Genomic DNA, 21,739 nt, shown 5'->3' on the forward strand with positions numbered 1-21,739 from the left:
TATCGCATTTGGTCATCACAACACTCCTCTGAGAATAGGTGTTTCTATTACCCTAATTTCAGAGATGAGGAAACTAAAGAGAAGGAAGTGGTAGAGGTGGAGGAGAAGGAGGAAGAAGAGAAAAGGCAGATGAAGAGGTGAAGGAGGAGGAGGAGGAGAGGGAAGAGGAAGGAAGAGGGGAGGAGGGAGAGAGGGGAAGGAAGGGGCTCTCCAAAGTCTTCCTTCTCTCAGGTCCCCCCCCCCAACATTCTTTACACCATTTTGACTTAGTTGTGGGGTAGACAATGACTTAATGCCTTTCCCCTGAGGATGTAAATAGGGGCACAGTAGTTCAAGGCTGGAATCCTTAGACCAGGAAATAAGCAGAATCGCTGAACCCCAGTTGGAGTAGAGAGCGGGGCTCGTAAGATCCGAGGTGGAGAGCTGGATAGGACCTCAGACATCATCCAGTCGCAATTCTTTGACAGAGGAGGAAACTGAGGAACTTGTCCAAGGTCACACAGTGCCAGTGCTGGGGATTCTACATGCAGGTTTTCCAATGCGAGTTCCCCACCTTCCTAAGAGACCCTCCTGTTGCATTCTAGGTGAGAGCACCGGACAGCAGGAAGATGAAGGGTCCCGAGACATTCATTCCCCAGAAGCAAGCCTCCTCGAAGGGATTTCCGAGGCAAAGGCCGGCGTTTAGGGATGCGATCAGAGGTGGGATGTCACACTCTCCGGGGCTGTAAAGAAACCCAAGTGTGCTGCGGGGGGAAGAGCCCGTTATCCAAAGCGGATACACGGCAGAACGTTTTCGGGTCTGAAGTGATGGCAGAGGCGGAATAGCTGGCCCTGCTCATGCAAGCGCGGGCTCCCCCTTGTACGCCGGGCTAGCTGTTGCGGGGATTGCTCCCCGGGAGGGGAGGGGAGAGGACTGAGGTGGCAAGCCTGCCCCTTTACCTTGGCATGCTGAAAGAGATGGGGGAGGGGACCAGGAGGAAGGGGCGGGAGAGTCCGCCACACCTGGACTGGGGGGGGGGGGTGCGGGAAGGGGGCATAGAGTGGAAGGGACGGTCTCTGCAAGGAAAGGGGGGGAGAAAAGTGTGGAAGGCAGAGAAAGGAAGTGAGTGTGGAGATGGGGGGGTGAGGTGAGTCCAGAAGGCCGAAGGAGGGAAGGGGGCGCAGAAAGGAGAGTGCAAGGGGCAAACGCAGCGAGGACAGAAGGAGCGGGAAGAAAACAGTGAAAGGGGGCAAACGAAGTGCGGGTGCAAGGGGCGGGGCGGGGCTGTGGGAGCGCAGGCAGGTGAGCCTGGGGGGTGGACACGGAGCCCGGAGGGAGCGGGCAGGGGCTGCCCAGGGGGCCGGGGCGGCGGGGCGGCCGGGAGATGCTCGGACCCAGGCCCGGAGGCGCGGGGCGTGAACCGAGGGGGGCCGGCGGGGCGGGGCCGGGCCCTAAGGAGAGGTCAATGTCAGCGATCCACGAGAGCCGGGGGGGGGGGGGGGGGGGGGGCCGGGGCGCCGGGGGTGTGGCTGCTGACTTGGGCTGGGGGCGGGGCGGCCTCTGATTGGCAGGCGGGCGGCGTGACGCCACGTCCGGCGGGGGAAGCCCTGCCTCGGCTTCCGAAAGGAGCCCCCGCCCCCGCCCCGGCTGCAGGTGGCGCCGCCGCCCCGCGCCCGGGGGAGGGGCTGCGTGTGCCGCGGGGCTCGGCGCCCCCCCTCCCATCCGCCCCCCCCCGGCAGGCCCCTCCAGCCCCGGGGCCGAGCCCCCCACCCCCGGCGCCTCCCGAGGAGCCCGAGCCGCGCCGCGGGCAGCGGCCCCGCCCCCGCCCCGCCCCCGCCGGCCCCGCCCCGGCCGCGCCCCCGCCGGCCCCGCCCGCCTCTCCCCCCGCGGGGCGGGCCCGGGGCGGGGCCGGGGCGGGGCCGGGGCGGGGCCTGGCGGGTCGGAGCGCGAGCGCTCGGGAGCCGCCGCCGGAGCCGGAGCCGGAGCCGCCGCCGGAGCCGCCGCGCCCCCAGCGCTCCCGCCGCCGCGCCGCCCGGGCTTTGTCCCCCGCCGCTCCGCTCCGCCCCGGCCGGGCCCGCGCGGGCGCCAGCGCAGGAGGGAGGGCGGCGGCCGGCCATGGAGCTCCTGGCGCGGGGCTGCTGGCTGCTCTGGGTGGCCGCCGCCGCCTCGGCCCGCGCGGAGCCGGGGGGCGGCCGGAGCCGCAGCTGCGCCGAGGTGCGCCAGGTCTACGCGGCCAAGGGCTTCAGCCTCAGCGGCGCGCCGCAGGCGGAGATCTCGGGTGAGTGGGGGGCGAGCGGGGGTCCGGGGCCGGGGGCGAGCGGGGGGCCGGGGGCGAGCCGGGGGCCGGGGGCGAGCCGGGGGCCGGGGGCGAGCGGGGGTCCGGGGGCGAGCCGGGGGCCGGGGGCGAGCCGGGGGCCGGGGTCCCGGGGGCGAGCCGGGGGCCGGGGGCGAGCCGGGGTCTGGGGTCCGGGGGGCGAGCCGGGGTCCGGGGGCGAGCCGGGGTCCGGGGTCCGGGGTCCCGGGGGCGAGCCGGGGGCAGGTGGGCGCCCCCGGCCCCGCGCCGCCTCCGCGGCCGCTCCCGAAACTTCCCGGGCTGCGCCCGCGGGGCTCGGGGCCGGGGCAGCGCGCCGGGGTCCGGGGTCCCGGGGTCCCGGGGGTCTCCGCGCGGGGCGGCGGAGCGGGACCCCCCCCCAGCAGCCTCCGGCCCCGGGGGCCATCCTGGGGGGGCGGCGACCCCAGCCGGCGGGCTGGGGGAGGGGGCAGCAGGTTCCCCTGCCCGGCCTAGGACGGAGACCCCGGGGCACGCGGGCCCTGGGGGGCCTCTCTGCCCGGGGGGCCCGGGGGAAGGGGCAGGGTCTGCCCCCCGCTTTCGTTTCGGTTTTGCTTTTTCCTTTACCCGCGCTGGGGAGCCGGGGGCCGCCCTCCTGCAGCCCCCCGCCCCTGCAGCTCCGGGCGTCTCCATCACTGACCCTTCTCCACCACCCGGGGGTCCGGCAGGCGCCTCCCCCGCCCGGGACCAGAGAGCCGGGGGGCCGCCGCTGCCCCTGCAGGAGGTGGACCCCCGCCCGGGGCCCGGGAGGGAGGTGCGGACCCGCCAGCGAGCCGGCCGGGCTTGGACCTGTTGAAGCCCAGACAGCCCGATGCCCGCGGTTGGCCAAGGACTCGTGAGCCCCGGCTCCCCCGAGGGAGCTGGTGCGGGGGGAGAAGACAGCTCAGGACCCCCGGCTGATTGGCAGGAGCAGGCTCGGCTTGCCCGGCCTCAGTTTCTTCCCGGGTAAAGTGAACTGGATGCCTTTGAAGCCCCAGTGCCGGTGCCTTTGCCGCCAGAGCCCGAGAAGCCGTGAGAAGGGAGCCTGCTTAGCCCAGCCCCACCTCGAGGCCTCCCCTTCCTCCGGACCCGAGAGCCTGGCAGCCCCCCTGCGAGCTGCCTTCCCCCATGAAGCCCTCCTCTTTCCTTGACTCCCTCCCCGGGACACTGCCAGGAAGGTGGCGTGGTACCCAAACACTGACCTCCGGGACTTGGGGGTCTGCCTTGGCCCCCTCTTTTCTTGAATCCATCCTTAAGATACTGCCAGGGAGGCGGGGGCGGGGTACCCAACCATTGCCCTCCAGGCGTTGGGGGCCTGCCTTGCCCCTTGAGATAGAGGGAGCAGTTAAGGGGGAACTGGATTCCTCGGGAAGCTGTGGTGCCACCCGGGAAGGTGGCAGAGAGACCAAAACCCTTTAATCAAGTAATCATGACGTGCTTATGAAATGCCTCCCATGAGCCAAGTGGGAAGCATCTGAAAGACAAACATGAAATGCTTTTGCCTTTAACAAGGGGGGGGGCTTTTAGAGGAGATTCCTGGTTTATTTGTCACTGGGGTTTTTCCCCTTTTTTTCCCCTCACTGAAGATTTTTCTAGAGAAGGTCTGTTTGTACGTGGGGGATGAGCCTGGAGTCCCCCTGCGGTGAGCAGAGCCTGGGAGAGAGGCTAACAGAATGGGAAGCTTCTGGCCAGGGAGGACTCAGTTTCACCACGAGGCTGCCAAGTCTGAAAGCTCTTGATGATGGGTTCCAAGATGAAATCGGCAGGCTTTCCTTAAGGCACCAAGGGGTAGGGAAACCCTGGAGGAGTTCTCAGCCGAGAGGCTTGTATGGGATTTCACCTTCTGACCCCAGAAAGCCCTCCGATAGGACTCCAGTCCCCATCAGATTTTGAGCCTGGACAGACTCTGGCTTCTTTGTGGCGAACGTCTACCCATCCAACAGTTCTGCTTAATAAGGAAAGCTGATTGGCATAGCCCTGGGATGAGCTGGCTGCCCTCTGCTTGGCTCTAGAATCTGGGGGGGGGGGGGATTTCAGCCTGGCTCTGTTTAAAAGCTGGAGTAGACTGGGTGGAGGTTGATATCAGGTGGCAGACTCTGATAGCGACCTCCAATAAGATGCAGCCCCAGACCAGTCCCACCCCTACATCCTTCCCTTTATGAAATTCCCAACCCCAAATGGCTAGCAGCCCCTTGGTACCTCATGACATTTTTATGTTGTTGCTTTATGGACCATTTATGTGCATATTTACACATTTACCCCCCACACACACTATGTATTTCCTTTTTTCCCCATCTAAATTACATTCCTCTCCATCAGAACAGGTCCATAAAACCAAGGATTTAAAAGTTGAAAGGGAGCTTAGATCCTTCCACTGCAATCCCCCTTGTTTTAAATGAGGAAAGCAAGGCAGAGAGCAAGCCGTCAGCTCCTTGTCACTGGCAATCCTCTGAACCAACTGGTCCTAACCAAGACGAGGCTCCTCCTAGCCACTTCGTTTTCTTCTTTTCTTAGACTTGAGTGGCAGCTAGGTGGCACAGTGGGTAGATCGCTAGCTTTGGAGTCAGGAGGACCAGAGTTCAAATCTAGTCTCCTAGATTTGACACTTACTTGGCCAAGTCACTTCACCCTAATTGCCTTGAATTCTGGGTCATCTCCAGTCATCCTGATTCATAACCTGGCCACTAGATCCAGATGGTTCTGGACAAAAAAGTGAGGCTGGTGACTGAGCACAGCACCCCCATCGTCCAAATCCAATTCATATGCTTGTCATGGTAGAACCATGGTCTTCTTTGAGAACAAAGGATGCATGTCAGAAGAGCCTCTTACAAAGAGTTGCCACCCATGGAAAGAGCTCTGGTTCTGGAGTCAGGGCACCTGGTCTACTACCTTTGTGACCCTGGACAAATCACTTCCCTTATCTCAGCTTGGGTTTCCTCATTGATAGAATAAGGGGGGATTGGCCAGATTGCCTATCCAGTCTTTCCTGTGATCCAGGAACCAAAGTTCAAAATCTAGAACAAAATCTAGCACTGTCTTTCCTTGTAAACCTGAGGAGCAGGAGGAGAGGACATTTTTCTTAAGAACGGGGCAGAGGAGAAGAAGATGAAAATTTGGGGTCCTTGTTTGTTTATTTTGATAGAGGAGATTTATATTTGCAGCCAGAGGTAAGACTTGTGATACAAGTTGAGTCAGCTGAGTAAAATTTACAGTAAATGGGAATTAGGAGATTTTGAAACAGCTTTCTTAGTTTTAATTATGCGGGCCAGGAACAAGGCTTTTCCTAGTTGTAAAGTTATTCCTTTTTCAGACAAGCAATTTGAGGCCGGGGTCTTGATAGGAGGCGTCTTGAAGTTAGGACCAGTTGGTTCAGAGGATTACCAGTGACAAGGAGCTGACGGCTTGCTCTCTGCCTTGCTTTCCTCATTTAAAACAAGGGGGATTGCAGTGGAAGGATTCTAAGCTCCCTTTCAACTTTTAAATCCTTGGTTTTATGATCTTGAAAGTCAGCATGGAAGGTTGGACTTGAAGTCAATCAGTCATTTAAGAAGCACATACTAAGCACCTACTGTTGAAGGAGTCCCTACCCTCAGAGAGCTTAGTTCTATTGATTCCTATACATATAATACAAGCTAGAGCCCTGGATTTGGAGTCAGGGAGGCCTGGGTTCAAGTCTGGCTTCAGATACTTAATAATCCATGTAGTCCTGGGCAAGTCCTTTCACCTCTTTCTGCCTCAGTTTCCTCAGCTGTAAAATAGGAATGATACTAATAGCCCCAATCTCCTGAGATTGTTAAGTGGATCCAGTGGGCAGCTGGCACATAGCAAATCCTTGCCAAATGCTTATCAATCATATATAAATGATACAAAATGAATACAAACATAAAAGTTAATTTTTGAAGAGTTGGGAAAGGCATAGGAGAGCTGGGTTTCTGTCCCTGCCTATGGGGCCATAGGCAGGTCACGTGACCTGTCTCAGTCTCAGTTTCCTCATCTGTAAGATAGATTCTATGTAGTATTTACCTCATAGGGACATTGTGATGTTCCAATATGATGATGACTAATTCAATTTGTAAATCTTGAATCACTTAATACATTATTTAATACTTTCAGAGTAGAGTCACTTTGGTAGTAGAAATCATTTGGTGGTCCCACAGAATATGTGTTTTCCCCCTCAGAGCAGTGCCCTTGAGAAACAGGGAGGAGCCCCACCATGATTTGAGCAACAGCCACACCATTGATCATTGGAATCAATGTGTCATCTGCCTAGGGAGGACTTTATTGAAGGACGAGTCATTTGAGTATACAGGGTGGGAGGCGACAATTCAATCATTATCAGTGTGCTGGGAATAAGAAGATGAAAAAAATGAGTGAGTCCACCCATCCCACCCCCTCCCCAAGATTGCATTTTTGTACTTGATGCTCTTGTAGCATGGTGGAAAGAAAGGATTGGGAGCTATTGACTATGACATTAGCTGTGTTACCCTGGACAAGTCACTTAACCCCCCCTATTTCTCTCCCTATAAAATGTGAAAAATAATATTTGGACTACCTATCTCATGGGGCTTTTGTATGGAAAATAATTTAGAATTCTTAAGGCCGTATGGAATTGTGGACTGTTGTTATGAATTCTGTTTTGCTTATTAGATACATGGGTGGATTATAGTTGGCCAGTGGATTAATTTTTAGATGAATCACCAGTTCGGGTGTGGGAAAAGGTTTTAAGGCCACAGGGGATTTGAGGAGTAGAACCTAGCCTGGTCTCCTGAAAAGCCTGAGCAGAGTCAGGAATCATCGGGAAATATGCCCCACTGTAGCAGATTTAGATCAATCAAATTCTCTGCAAAAGTCTCTGTTGGATTCTTAAAGGCTCAAATGCCCATTTGTCTAACAGGACAGCTGAGCCTATGACTCTGGGTCAGGATTAGGGATGTTGTCATTAAAGCCATACTAGGGGCTAAAAGGATGAAGGCATGGACAAAGATGCATTTTTCATGGGGAGATGCTTATTTGGGAAACTTTCAGGTATTATTCACTTTATTCCCAGAAGAAAACACAAGACACTGCATAAGAAGTCAATATGGTTGTCCGTTCTTGGTAATTCCAAGAGGACGTGCTGTGTCGGTCAGCCCTTGGCCAAGCAGGACCCCCTTCAAACTGTCCTGTAGTTAAGTGTAGAAGTAGATCCCTTTAGATGTGGATTTTGAGCTAACCCCATCCTAATATCTTTTTTCTGAAATATTGTTACCCGCAGTGACTCAGTTTATCCATTGATTCTGATCAGCTTTATCTTATTTCTTTTTCATGGGAGTATAATAGCTAGATCTAGAAGGGACTACAGAAACCATCTTATCTAATCCCTTAATTAAAAAAAATAAAATGATTATATTTTGGTTTTAAACCACCTAGATTTCCCAATATGACAATTATTTTCTATTGGGAACCATCAAACTCCTCATTTTGCAAATGTAGAAACTGAGGTTAAAAGAGATTTTTCCCCCTTTGTTTTAAAATTCTTTTCCCATCACATTCATTTTCAAATATATTATTCTGTTCTCTTTTCCCTAGAGCCTTCCCTTTATAACAAAGAGTAAAAAAAAAAAGGAAAGGGAAACAATTCAATAAAACTAGGCACCATAGACAACAGATCTGCCGGTATATGTCGTGTTTCCCAGGCATAGTGTTCCATCTCATCAAAGAAAGGAAGGTGCATTTTCTCCTCTTTTTGGGTGGTGGGAGGCAAGTTTGTCCCTTCTAATTACACAGTGGCCAGTTTTGTGGGTTATGGTGTTGTGTGCACTCTTCATCCCCATTGTCCCAATACTTTGCTTCACTGTGCATCAGTTTGCATAAGTCATTAAGCTTATTTTAAAGTGATCCCAGCATCCCTAGGGGAGCCAATCACTGACTGAAAGTCTCCATAGAATAAATAAAGAAGAGCATCAAGCCTTTTTTTTTTCCTTCACAATGTCATCCCCAGATTTGGTAAGTGTATAATTCAGGTCAGAAAACCTCCATCATCTCTAGGAATACTATTCTGAGAATCATCCTACTGAATTACCTGGAAGAGAGGCAAGCAGCCTGATAAAAGGCAGTCATGGGGCTGAGTTCAAATCCTGAACTGGAGATTTACTGTGACCCTGGTGATCTTGGGCAGATTGCTTCATTTCCCTGAATCTCATTTCCATGTCAGTCAAAAATTGGAATTATAATTTTTTTATTATTTTCTCCCTGGTAACAAGAGAAGAATGATTTCTCCTTTCTCATCCCTTCCCCATAATGCATATATTCATACGTAAGAAAATAAATCATTTGATTTTTAGAGCAGAAAGGCACTTTAGAGATCATAGAATCTAATTCTTTCATGTTTCAGGTGAAGAGATGAAAGACCAGAGGCTCGGGAGGAGACTAGCCCAAGATCATATAATTAGGTAGTGGCTTAGAATCCAACTCTTGGATTGGATGGTTCTGGACACAGCCCTTATTGATGTCATTTTGAAAAATCCCTCTTTCCAGTGTGATGGTGCTTAAAGTATTCCAGCCCAAGGGGAGAAGATGGAATAATTAGATCTCCCCTTCTGAGACCCTTCTGCTACATAGCTCCCTCCCAAATTTCTTGGGTACCTTCCACAACTCCCAGGGTGTTAATCTCCCTGGCTGGGGTGCAAGACTATACTTGACCAGGATTCCAAGATGCTACCTTTACAAAATAGACACTGACCGAGCAATTTCTGACTGGCTGTGACTGTGGGGAGATCATCTCACCTGAGTTGTGTAGGGAGACTGTCATGAAAGAGAGAGCAAAAGTACCCCCCCCTTAAACCCCAGGGATGTTATAAACAGTCAAAAGATTGTAGTTTTGTTGTTGTCTTTGGGAGTTTGGGGGGGTAAGGTTCACAGACCTGAACAGTCTCTTGATGTTTAGTTGTTTCAGTCATGTCTTTTTTTGATCTCACCTGTTTTTAAATCTCTCAATAAATCCTTCCCTTCTCTCCTCATTCCCATGATTTCTAACACTAAAAAGATTTCTTTTAATGTGAATGTGGAGGGGAGAGGGGAGAAACCAGTCCAACAAAATTTAACACATCAACCAACTCTTAAGAGTATATAGCATTCCACACCTATGCTGCAAAGAAAGAAAAGAGATTCATTTTCCTGTCTCTGGAGTGGTATCGAAACCCTATTGTTAGAAAATGTGGCTATGAAAAAAGAAAGAAAGAAAAAGAAAATGTGGATATAACAGACTACAGGCAGCACTCTGGGTTACAGCAGAAAGAACATTGGCTGAAATTTGGGGTTCAAATCCTTTATCTTGTGTTTACTCTTTACCTGTAACATGAGATCCTTCTCTCTGTGCCTCAATTTCCTCAATTGTAAAATGATGGGGTTGGATCAGATGATCAAGAAACTCTCAAATAGGGTCACGTAGAGTCAGACATGACTGCAATAGCTAAACAACAAGAGACCTTTTGGGTCTGTGATCCAGGACCAAATGTGATCTTTAGGACTGCATAGCAATACAATTAATCTTGTTCTTTTTGTAGTGTTGTGTGTGCGGGTTCTGTTTCAAAGTGGGGATCTTAATGTCTCAGTAACAGTAACCCCATTTCTCAGGTTTGTGTGTGTGGGAGACTTGGGGAAGATTTGCTAGGAGGGAGAGACAGAATGGAAGTTTGGGCAGGCTGCAATGAAATCTCCTTTCCAATGCATTTATCTCCTTTGTCATGGGCTCTTGAATTGTGGTGGCTCCCTCTAGTGGTCTTTGTTATTCTTGGCCATGGAAATGTACCAAACTCTTAATTCCCCTTCGAGCTAAGACACACACACACACACACACACACACACACACACACAAGCATCATCATTATCATAAACTAACATTTTTAAGCACTATAAAGGCCTTAATTTATATTTGATTTCTTATTTGATTCTCATAATACCTTGGAATGGAGGATCTACATCCCCATGTTAAAATGAGGAAACTGAGTCTTAGAGAAATTTAGCCGCTTGTCCAGGGCAAATCTTGAGAAGTTTGAACCCAATCTTCCCTAACTCGGCCTCAGGCTCATTTCTCTGTTCAAATCGGATCTTAAATACAGACTTTAGAGCCTTAGAGTTGGCAGGGGTCAGAGGGTCCAATCTCTTGCTCCATTATCTGCCTAACCTCACAGTAGTCTTACAAGTGGTCATTCAGTTTCCCGGGGTTTTTTAAGCCCCTCCCAACACACACACACACACACACACACACCCCTTTCTGGGATTGGCTGGTTTTTGCCAAGCCCCCCCACAGACCTAGGGAAAAAAGCATCTGAGCAAAGGAAGCTTCATGAGAGGCCTTTGCTGTTGTTGGGTTGGGTTGTTACTTTTTCAGTGCTGGATAAGGTGGGTGGCTAGTAATGAGTTAATTTCCTTCTCCAAGCTCTTCCCAGAGGTGCCTGGCCTGGGCCTATCCTTCCTGCCATTTCTCAAATTGTCATTCAAACCACAGTCACTATTGCATCAGAGAAATCTCAACCAGTGACTGAGCAGCAGCTGGGGGTGAGTTGGCACTGCCAGACTTCACTCTGAGCCAGTTTCCTGGGGAGAGTGAATCTTTTTCCAGGGACCAGGGTCTGGTGCTCCATCACAGTCTTGCTAGGGTCTATCCCAACCAAACTCATCTCCTTGGCAATGGGGTCCACCTCCCTGGATGTCCCTTTCCTCCATTGTATTGAACAGTGGCAAGAGAATACTAGTCTTAGTTGTTTCTATTTCCCACCTCCATACCTTTGAACTGACCATTTCCCAAGACTGGAATTCTCCTACCTCTTGGAATCACAGCTTTTCTTTAAGTCGTACTCATTGCCTGAAATCCTTCCTACCTGCCCCCAGCTGCTAGAGGCAGCGCCTTCATTAGGGACTCCTGGCTGTTCTTGGGTTGAGCGCTTCTGATACTGATAGAGTCTGAACAGGTTCATCCATTAGGCTGACGTTGAGTTAGAGTGAAGGTCCGGGCCTGTCAGGGAATCTGGAGGAGCTGAACTCAGCCTAGCTAGATGCCTGTAATTGGGCTTTCTGGAGAGGGTATTATTAGTCTGCTACCTCTTGCCCAGGGATACAAGTGACCTCAACATGAAGGCAGCTTTAAAAAAGCCCCCAGGTGATGTGGCCACTGCGGTTCATTTTGTGGGCTGTCTGGAGCCATCCCAGATCCTCGTGGTTGGTTTGGATGATGATCAGGTGTCAGATCTTCTCACCCTCCCCTCTTCCCACACCCCAGGTGATGCTGCCAGGCCTCAAACACCACCTTCGGGGCCGGGAGCTCTGTTTCACTGACTGTATAGTATTGCTCTGCAAGTGTTAAAATCTAAGAATAATAAGCCATAGGGGGAGTAGAGAGGAGCCAGAAACCAGCTCTTAAGAGACCAGAGCCTAACCCAGAGATGCAAGCATTAGCTTCTAGAAAAACTGATTAGTGGGGAACTGGAATATTCTGGAATGCAAGGTGGGGGGACACTAATCAACATTCCAAGTACTAGGAAATATGATTGTGGCAGACCATGGGGAAACGACTTAATTTTGTTTCTAAGTCAGTAAGGGGTGCCAGAAAGGAGAAAAACCTGGCCAATGAAGCAATAATAACTAATGAACTCAGGGCAGCTAGGTGGGGCAGCTAGGTGGCCCAGCTAAGTGGTGAAGCAGATGGAGCACCGGCCCTGGAGTCAGGAGGACCTGAGTTCAAATTTGACCTCAGACACCTAATAATCACCTAGCTGTGTGACCTTGGGCAAGTCACTTAACCCCATTGCCTTGAAAACAAAACAAAAAATTACTAATGAACTCCCAAACCACTGTGTGTCCTTTGATTGGGATGAGCAGGTGTTTCTCCTCTCTGTTAGACCATATATGATATAGTTCCATATGGTATGCCCAAGATACTATTGCTAAGTACTAGGGACACCAAGACAAAGATAGATACAACCATCCCTGCCCTCTGGTCCTCTTAGCAGTTCAGAGATCAAGGACAATCCTGAGAGACCTGCTGTGATAATTCCATTCACATGGTGGGGGGGGGGGGGACTATGGAGTCTGAACGCAGAGCAAAGCGTGCTATGTTCATTTTTTTAAAACTTTTATGTTTTTCCTTTCTTTTTCATGGTTTTTTCTTTCCCTTAGTTCTAACTCCTCTTTCACAACAAAACTAATGTGGAAATATATTAGACATGTTGCTACGTGTACAACTTTTCCCAGATTATTCACTGCCATAGGGAGGAAGGAGGGAAAGAAGGATGGTAGAAAAAATGTGGAACTCATAAATTTGCAAATGAATGAATATTGGAAACTATTTATGTATGTAATTGGGAAAATAAATAAAATTTCAATAAAAAAAGATACAATATGCCTACAGATAAGTAAATGGATGAAATGATATGGGATGATGGTAACAATGACCACAGTGAGGGCAGAACTACTCGATTTTTATTTTGCTTTCTCTGCAAAAAAAAGAAAAGAATGAATTTTCATCTGGAAAGATAAGAACAGATGTGACTCTTATAGGGTTGATGTGCAAAATCAATTAGAAGAGGAGATCCCCTAGCTAGCTGCCCTAAATGAATTCAAGTGACTTGACCCTGACTTCTGCTAAGTCTCAGCTCAGGTTCCATTGCTTTTAAGAGACTTTTTCTGATTTTTCCCATTTGTCTGTATTCATCCTCACCCTCTTTCCCCTGACCATAACGTATATTGATTATCGTGTATTTATTTATTTATCTGTAAACTTTATATATATATATATATATATATATATATATATATATATATACATATAATTTGCACATAAACTCTTTGAGAATAGGCACTAGCTCACTTTTGTATCTAGGATTCCAGTCTGATGCATAGTATTTAATATATATGTGTGTATGTGTGTGTGTGTGTGTGTATTGAGATGAATAGCATTCTAAAATACTTAGGCTGTTGTATCGATCTCTGAAAAATTGTAGGGAAAGGGGGAAGTTTACTGCAGAACTGAGAAAGGATGCATGATGTTTCATGTAAGGAGATGAAGAGAGGGGAGAATAGGACAGGACAGGTGAGGAGGGGAGGATGAGCTTGATTTTGATTCCTGGCAAAAATGTTAGCACATATTATTAAAGAGATGACTAGTTAGCAAGTAAAAAGGGAAGCAGTGATGGCAAAGGGCCAACATGGCTTCATCAAGAACAGATCATAGTAGTCTACCATCTTTTGGGGAGGGAGGGATAAACTGAGAGGCAGTGCGGTACAGTGAATAAAAAACTGGCCTCAAAGCCAGGAAGACCTAGGTTCAAGCTCCACCTGGACATAAACTGCCTATGTAACTTTGGCATTCATCTCCATCATTGCCCCCAAGTAACTCTCTCAGCGTTTTAAGTTACAGAGAAAGGTGATGACCTGCATTGGTAGAAGGAGTTTCCATTCCAGGAAAATCACAGGTCTAATCCCTGAATCTAGCCTACTAATTGGTAGTGTGGGAGGAGGGGAGGAGATATAATTTGCTTACATTTGGCCAAATTATCGGATAAAAAATATTGGAAAGATGGAGAGATATAGACAGCATGATAATACTCTTAGAGAATTAGGAGCAAAATGAATAACAGTCATACCAAAGATTCATCATGAATGATTCAGTGTTCCATTAGAAGAAGTTAGTATGATACCCCCAAGGATCTTTGCTAATCAATGTTTTGATTAGACACGTGGCTAAAGGGATGGATGACCAGTCTGTCATACAAAACTGGGAGGAATACCTAATCTAATGAATTACCAAAACTAAATTAAAAAAACATCCTAGGGGAGCAGTTATGTGATACAGTAGATAGAGCTCAGGTCCTAGAGTCAGGAAGACCTGAGTTCAAATCCAGCCTCAGACCCTTGATACTTATTAGCTGTGTGACCTTGGGCAAGTCATTTAACCCCATTGCTCCACTCCCCCCCAAAATATACAATAGAAGATTGAGCCAAATCTTACCAGACATCATTTCATTAGGGGTAAATGTAAAGTCTTAGACTTAAGGTCAAAAATAAATGTCAAGAGTATAAGGTTGGGGAGACGCAACTAGATCATAGTTTATGTAAAAATGATCTGTGACTTGGAGCAGCTTACAAGTTGAATAAAATAACAGTGGCTATATAGCTGCAAGAGAGAGAATGTGAGCTTAGTGTGTAGGAAAAGGGGTGTGGCTTCCAGGAACAAAGAGTCAGTGATCCCATTGTTCTACCTGGCCATAGTTAAAGCCCATCCGGAGCACTGCATTCAGTTCCAGGGCTTAGAACATCTTTTAGACCATTCACTGAACTCTAAAGGTTAAGTGATTTGACCAGACTTTGTATACACAAGCAGTCATCAGCAGATTTGAACTCAAGTCTTTAGACTTTGATATTCGTCTTATCTTCCTAACTTGACTATGAGCTGTCCAAAAGATGGACTTTGTCATTTTCTCTTGTATTCTCCCCCCTCACCTGGCACCCCAGGAACATTCAGTGAATGTTTGAAGGTTGACACTGTCTGTCCTGTCTTTATCCTATGGATCTGTGCCTCTTTCCAGAACTCACTACCAGGATCCCTACATATTGGGGGGGGGGGGGGGATGGGATGGGAAGAATACTGTATCTGAAACATTCTGTGATTTAACATTAGATATAGAATCTCAGAACAATGAATCATACAATAGGTTTTTAGTAAAGTCTGAATCACACACCTGGTCAGGGATACTGGAATGTAGGTTCTCATTTCTTGAAGGGAATATTAATAATTGCAAAGAGTTGGGATTTCCTCATCCCGAACTTAAACTTTGATGGGGGAAGAAGAGAAAGAGAAGGAAAGAGGAAGAAAGGAGAGGGAAGGGAGGAGAAAGAGGACAGAGAGGAGGGAGGAGGAAAAGAAAGAACAGAGAAGGAGAGAGAAGGAGAGAAAGGAGAAGAGAGGGAGGCAGAAAAGAGGAGGGAAGAGTGCACAAAGAGAGAGAAGAAAGAAAAAGGAGTAGAGAGGAGTGAGAGAAGAGAGAAAGAAAAGAGAGATGCGAGAGGGTGGGGGAGAGAAAGAGAGACCAAAAAAAAAAGAAAAAGAGGAGAGAGAGAGACAGAGAGGGAGGAAGGGGAAGGACCCTGGAGGTTTGTGTGTTAGAGTGATGAGTTTGATTTGGAATCAGAGGGCCAGGATGCAAACCCTAGTCCCTCCACTTCCTAGGAATCCTTGGTAAATCATTTGTCCTCTCTGTGCCTCAGCTTCCTTGTCTGTAAAACGATAGGATAGGACTAGTAGCTTCTAAACAGCTTCCAGCTCACATGTCCTTGCCCAGCATCTTCACCCCTGGTTTCTGGAGTAATTTTCTGAGAGCAGGAAGTTCTGTTCATTTACGACCTCCCCCCATTCAAACAATTACAATTATCTTCTGTATTTGGTGGGAAGAAACCCCAAGTGTGGGCAGTCATTAAGTGAGATTGTTTTCTTCTCAACCACTTAGTGCTTGTCCAGTAATATGAAATGTTTTTGTTTGTTTAAAAGAATAAAAGGAGAGGGGGAAAGGAAACAAAGAAAACCGAAACCACCATGGACCGCATTTGGAAGTTTGTCCCAGGTTCCCCCGAGGATCCAATGTCCTCAAAGCCAGATGGTCTCTTGTTTCCAGAGCTGCTTTGGGGAGTGGTGAAACACCATCCGGGAAGGGAAGGGGTTGCATCATTGCATGGGCTGTGGCGGTTGACCATGGGTTGTTTGATGAGGAAGGTCCCTGATGGGTCCCAGGTACCCATTAGCCAATGACCCAAGGGGAGGGCCTGCTCCTCTAGGGCCATCTTTTATGTTCTTCCCTTAATGATTTAACTTTCCAAACAGTCAACTTTGATTTGAAGCTGAAGAATTATGGGTGGACAAAAATCTCTCTTACACTACCCTGAACCCACATTGTTTACTATGTGCTCAGAAAGACCTGACCTTAACCTGGACTTGGGAAAATTAAGCCAAGTCAAACATAACTCATGGAATGATAGATCCAGTCCTGGAAGGGACCTGAGAGATCATCTAGTTCACTCCCTCTCATTTTATAAATAGGGAAACAGAGCTCTAGAGAGGTCCAATGACTAATGACGACAGATCCAAAGTTAGAAGGGCTCTTAGAAGCCATCTAATCCAACTCCTTCATTTTGCACATGAGGAAGAATAGGTAATAGTTTGTTCAAAAAAGAATTGAAGGTTTTTAGTGAACCACAAGCTCAGATCTAGTTAGCAAAGGCTAATGCGACCCTGATTTTCAGAAGTCAAAAGGTGATTCTGTGATGCTAGTGAGGAAGGTGGGACATTAGATGGACCAAATCATAGTCCAGTCTGTAAAAGGAAGGAGGTTACTGTGGGCAAGTTTATAAGGAGACATTTGTTCCCAGGCCTGAAGATTGAGTTTGATTTGTCTAGGTGGCCAAGTGAGGGAAAGCTTCAAGGAGGACACTGAGAATGAGAAACTACAAGATACCAGAGAGACTCACAGAAACTTAGGGTTGGGAGGGTCGATCTACCCTAAAGTCCTGCCCATTGCCAAGACAGAAGGTGACTTGACCTCTACTTTGAAAAGGGAAGAGGAACTGAAACTCTGATTGTTGGTGTAGGAAAAACCTCATGAGGAAACTCCCTTCAAGAGAACAGATCAGTACCACCTCAACCACTTGTGTCCTTAGAGAAATACCTAGAATATCCCAAAGTTAAATGACTTGCCTAGAGTCCTACAACCAGTAGTATGAGAGGCAAGGCTTGAACCCAAGTCTTCCCAGCTCTGAAGTCAACTGTCCCTCTGTGTTCTGAATTCTTTGGCTGAATCCTGACTTAGAAAATTTCCATAGACTTTAGCCCCTTCATTGTTCAGAAAAATAACCCGGAAAGGGGTTCAAGCACCTAGGTCATATTCTAGCTGCCATTTACCAGAGTTAGCTTTCCAAACCATCACTCATCCTGGTGTAGACATGCTTCAGACTCGGTGGTGAACCCCAAATATTGAGCCCCTTCCCAAGCCATACTGACTCCTTTGTGGATGGGGCTGGCCCTGAGAATATTTTTAGATTCAGTATACTTTGGGGGAGGGAAGGAGACAGCAATTAAGATGAATGTTGTGGAATCCATGGTCACACCTGGTTTTGTCCCTGGAGAATAAATTCATATTCATTTATTTTATTTTTACTTTTTTTTAGTTTTTGCAAGGCAATGGGGTTAAGTGGCCTGCCCAAGGCCACACAGCTAGGTAATTATTAAGTGTCTGAGACCGGATTTGAACCCAGGTACTCCTGACTCCAGGGCTGGTGCTCTATCCACTGCACCACCTAGCCACCCCACCACAAGATAATTTTAAAACATTGAAGATAAAAAGCTTTGGTCTTCATTTAAACTCCACAGTTTCTTCTCCAGATACAGATGGTATTCTCCATCACAGATCCCCTAAAATTGTCCCTGATTATTGCCCAGATGGAATGAGCAAGTCCATCATCATCCCATATTGTTGTTAATGAGTATAATGTTCTTCTGGTTCTGCTCCTCTCACTCAGCATCAATTTATGCAACATAACCTCTCATTTTACAGATGAGGAAACTGAGGCCCCTTGAGGTTAAGTGACTTGCCCAGGGTTACAAAGATTATAACTACCTTAGGTGGGATTTGAACTCAGGTCTTCCTAACTCCAAGTCGGATGCCCTAACCACTTTACCAGGTTTCCTCTCAAATTTTCTACCCTAGTCCTCGATTTTGCTGTCTTAGGCAATAGTTTTCAGTACCTACTCTGATTGAAAAAAGTCAGCATCCTGCAACGTGATGATAAGGCCTCTCTGGACTTATTTTCAGTTGACAGACAGATAAATTGGAATCATTCTGTCTTGTCAGAATTACCATGGCTGCCTTTAGCTGGCTTCATTTTGGGGTACCCGTGATCACCTTGTCACCATGAAGAGGCATCAGAGGGCATGCATGAATGAACTTTAGTTCGTGAATATGGAGAATTGATATTATTACTAATGGTTCTCATCTCCCTTTTACCTCATGAGCTGTGAAGGGATGGATTACACGGCTCTGTGAAAAATAGCTGCTTGGCTCTTCTCCAGAAACCCCTCCGTTCATGTCTCAGTGAGGGTTTGGGGAAGGAAATAGCTGCCCTGCTCTCTCCAACCTCCACCAAAATTGCCCAAACCCTGGGTCCCCAGAGTGTTTCCCTTCCCTAACCCCACCAGTGCCCCAGGTTTGACAGCAACATAGCAATCAAGTGAGTTGAAGCCCTGAACCTTTGAGTTCTGTGACACTGTCTCTGGCAAAATGATAGCGAGAAGACAGATTGATCTGTTTATAAAGCTCCGGCTCACGCTGGCGTTAATTAAGGACACAAAGATTCCATGGTTGGTGCCGTTAACAAAATTAATTTGTTTAGTCATGGGCTTATGGTGATGAGTTGTTCTAGAAAGCCAAGGAGCCAGCACTATCTCAGAGGGGAAAGTAATAGCCCATGATAACCAGTTGCAGAACTTCCCAAAATTTTACAGGCAAGGGGAGCCTCATTCCCCCACCATATCCTCTATTCATCTTTCTTTCTATAAAGGTTTCTTTTTGCAGCCAAATTACTACAATCAGGTGGCATAGAGGTAACTACACAAACATGCTCCAACAGGAAAAGATCTGGATTGGAATCCAAGTGTCTCGACCCTGTGTGACTTTGGCCAACTAAGCCTCTTGATATTTTCTGGGTCTTATTTTTCCTCATCAGTGAAACTCAGGGGTTGGATTAGATAATTTCTGGAGTCCCTTCTAACTAGCCTAAAATTCAGTTTCTCCTCTTTTTTAAAAATTTTATTTTAGTTGGATTGTGACCTTGATCATCAACATAATCCAATGTGCAAAGAAAAACCAAGGAGAGGATTTATGTCTCCTAACCCAAAATTAAAACATTGGATTACAGCAAAGGATCTCAGAAGTCATGTAGTCTAACCTCCCTTCATTTTGTAATTGAGGAAACTGAGGCCCAGGGATATCAAAAAGGTCATTAAGAGGTAGATACGATTTGAATGAGATCTTCTGGATTCTAGAGATTTCACCAGCCTAGAAAATAAGACTGAATTTAATCAGATGAAACAAGAAGCCTTACAGTTGGATTCATAGGAAGTAGAGGAGAGAGAGACAGGCCACTATCTCGTGTGTTGACATTTTATTACATTGTGAAATTGGTATTAGCCAACAGTATAATATGGAAGCCAAAAGACCTAATGTGGTCTTAAACTACTGGAGTGCCCAGGACTAGAGAACGGATTATCCCAGTGTGGTACAATGCTTAGAATCACAGACCACATTCCTGAGTTCAAATGCAACCTCAGACACTTCCTAACTTTGACCCTGGGCAAGTCATTTAACCCTATTTGCCTCAATTTCCTCTTATACAAAATGAACCAGAAAAGGAAGTGACAAACCACTCCAGTACCTTTGCCAAGAAAACCCCAGATGGAGTCCCAAAGAGTCAAAAACATCAGAACAGCAACAACTCCAAATTGATCAGACCCCAACTGGAATGTACTTTTAAAAAAATTTTATCCCTTTAAAAATCCATTTTATTGATGTCATTTGTTTTTACATCACTTAAATTTTCCTATGTGTGCCTCTAATTCAAATCCCAGGGAGCTATCCCTTTTAAACAAAGTATTAGAATATTACTCCTAAAGCATATTTTCATTGAAATCTTTTATTTATTCATCACCATCATTTTCCAATATACTAATGAACTGGAAAGTCTGATCCCCATTCTTATTTCAGCAATGAAGGTTGAAACCAATAGGGCTTTCCAGTTTAAGTAGAAATTTCAGTTATCTAAAATACTATCCTCAAAATTACCAAATAATTGAATTTTTTTGTTTTGTTATGGTTTGGGTTTCTTGAAACTCAATATTTTGGGGGTTTTTGGCCAAGAGACTGTTTTGTTTACTTTTTGCATTAGTTTTTTGGTATCTGGTTTAATGAGTGTAAATGACACAAAGTAGTATTGGACAAAGGATTCTCGGAAGCCTTTAGCATCAGATTTGAGATAATCTGGTCAAAGGTGTTGGGGGGTGGGCAAGGGGAACATATCACCCACTGCAGAGAGAGAGAGTGTGAAAGAGAAGAATGGAAGTTTTAGCCTAGCAGCTAGAGCTTAACCCAGTTGTGGCTCAGAGTCAAAAACTGGCTCTCCACATAAAATCCAATTAGATTCCAGAATTTCTCTAAGGCCGTGGTCAGAGCCAGAAGCCAAATGACTCTTTAAGCCCCCGAATTCCTGGTTGTGGGTGAGATGTGATGAGCTGAAGTTTTCCCCTCCTTCAGGTGTCGCCTTTCCAGGCCCCAAGTTTGGAGGGATGTTGTTTAAGTTGGACCTGTGCCTAGAGCCTGTTGCGTGGGGAGCCACATTTAGCAATCTGAAGCCTCAGGTGTCTCCATGCTCATCTATTTTAAATCTGGCAGTAAAGGGGAGCTCATCAAAGCTAGATGTAACCAAGCCTCAACTGTGGGATGAATTCATTTGAATTGCTGTCAAGGGGCAAGTCGAAATGGGACTTTTACTGCTGGCTACTGGGGTTGGGCCTCCCCAGAGATATCAACAAGTTAATCAACCTGTCCCTGGTGCTAAGAATACAGACACAAAAAATCAAATAAGCTGAGGAGCTTGGAGAGACTTCACACAGCAAGAGTGGGGAAAGAAGGAAGGGTCTATAGTACCATAGTGGCTTGATCTTTGAGAGATCTTGATAGACCCAGATGTCAGAACCCAAACAGTAGCACCTTGTTTACTAGAAGGTGTGTGTCTATCTACTTCCTCATCCCTGTAACTTTCCAAATGGAAACCCTCTGCCTGGCCATCACTCCCTAATGTGTGTAGTCTCCCTATTTAAAAAAAAAAGCTCCTGCTTCCCCTTCCCATAAATCTGCCCATGTAATGGTGGCATGACTTCTTCAGCCTCAGCTTCCTCATTTGTAAAATAAGGAGATCAGTTATCCTCAGCTAGATGGCTTCTGAGGGCCCTTCCAGCCCTAGAACTGTTATCCCCAGTTTCTATGTTTAGTGCTTGACTCAGAGTAAGAATTTAACACAGAGATTCTTCACTTTTTTGCCAGACCCTATTTTAGAAGTTTTAGGGGGGCAAGGCAGTGGAGTTAAGTGACTTGTCTAAGATAACACACCTAAGTATTATTAAGTGTCTGAGGCTGGATTTGAACTCAGGTCCTTCTGACTCCAGGGCCAGAGCTCTATCCAGTATGCTACCTAGCTGTCTACCATAGACCTTTTTGACAATATCTGTGCAACTGTAAAGCCTGTGCAGCTAATGCTCATTCACTTAATCAATAAACATTTATTATGTTTGTCATCTCATTTAATATTGTTATCTCATTTAACAGTTCTTATCTCATTTGATCCTCACAACAACCCTGGGAGGAGGCATGTGTTAT

At 47.4% G+C, this 21,739-nt stretch overlaps 1 protein-coding gene across 1 annotated transcript in view; it reads left to right on the forward strand.

Moving 5' to 3' along the window:
- Positions 1 to 2,080: 2,080 nt before the first annotated feature.
- The window catches only part of GPC1 (glypican 1), a 146,333-nt gene continuing 126,674 nt past the window's right edge, over positions 2,081 to 21,739 (forward strand). Inside the window, exon 1 of the mRNA XM_074189489.1 lies at positions 2,081 to 2,258. Coding sequence (XP_074045590.1) covers positions 2,096 to 2,258 — 163 coding nt within the window. The 5' untranslated portion in view covers positions 2,081 to 2,095. The remainder of the gene's footprint in view (positions 2,259 to 21,739) is intronic.

The sequence above is a fragment of the Macrotis lagotis genome, chromosome 5, assembly GCF_037893015.1.
Source record: "Macrotis lagotis isolate mMagLag1 chromosome 5, bilby.v1.9.chrom.fasta, whole genome shotgun sequence".
Lineage (NCBI taxonomy): Eukaryota > Metazoa > Chordata > Mammalia > Peramelemorphia > Peramelidae > Macrotis > Macrotis lagotis.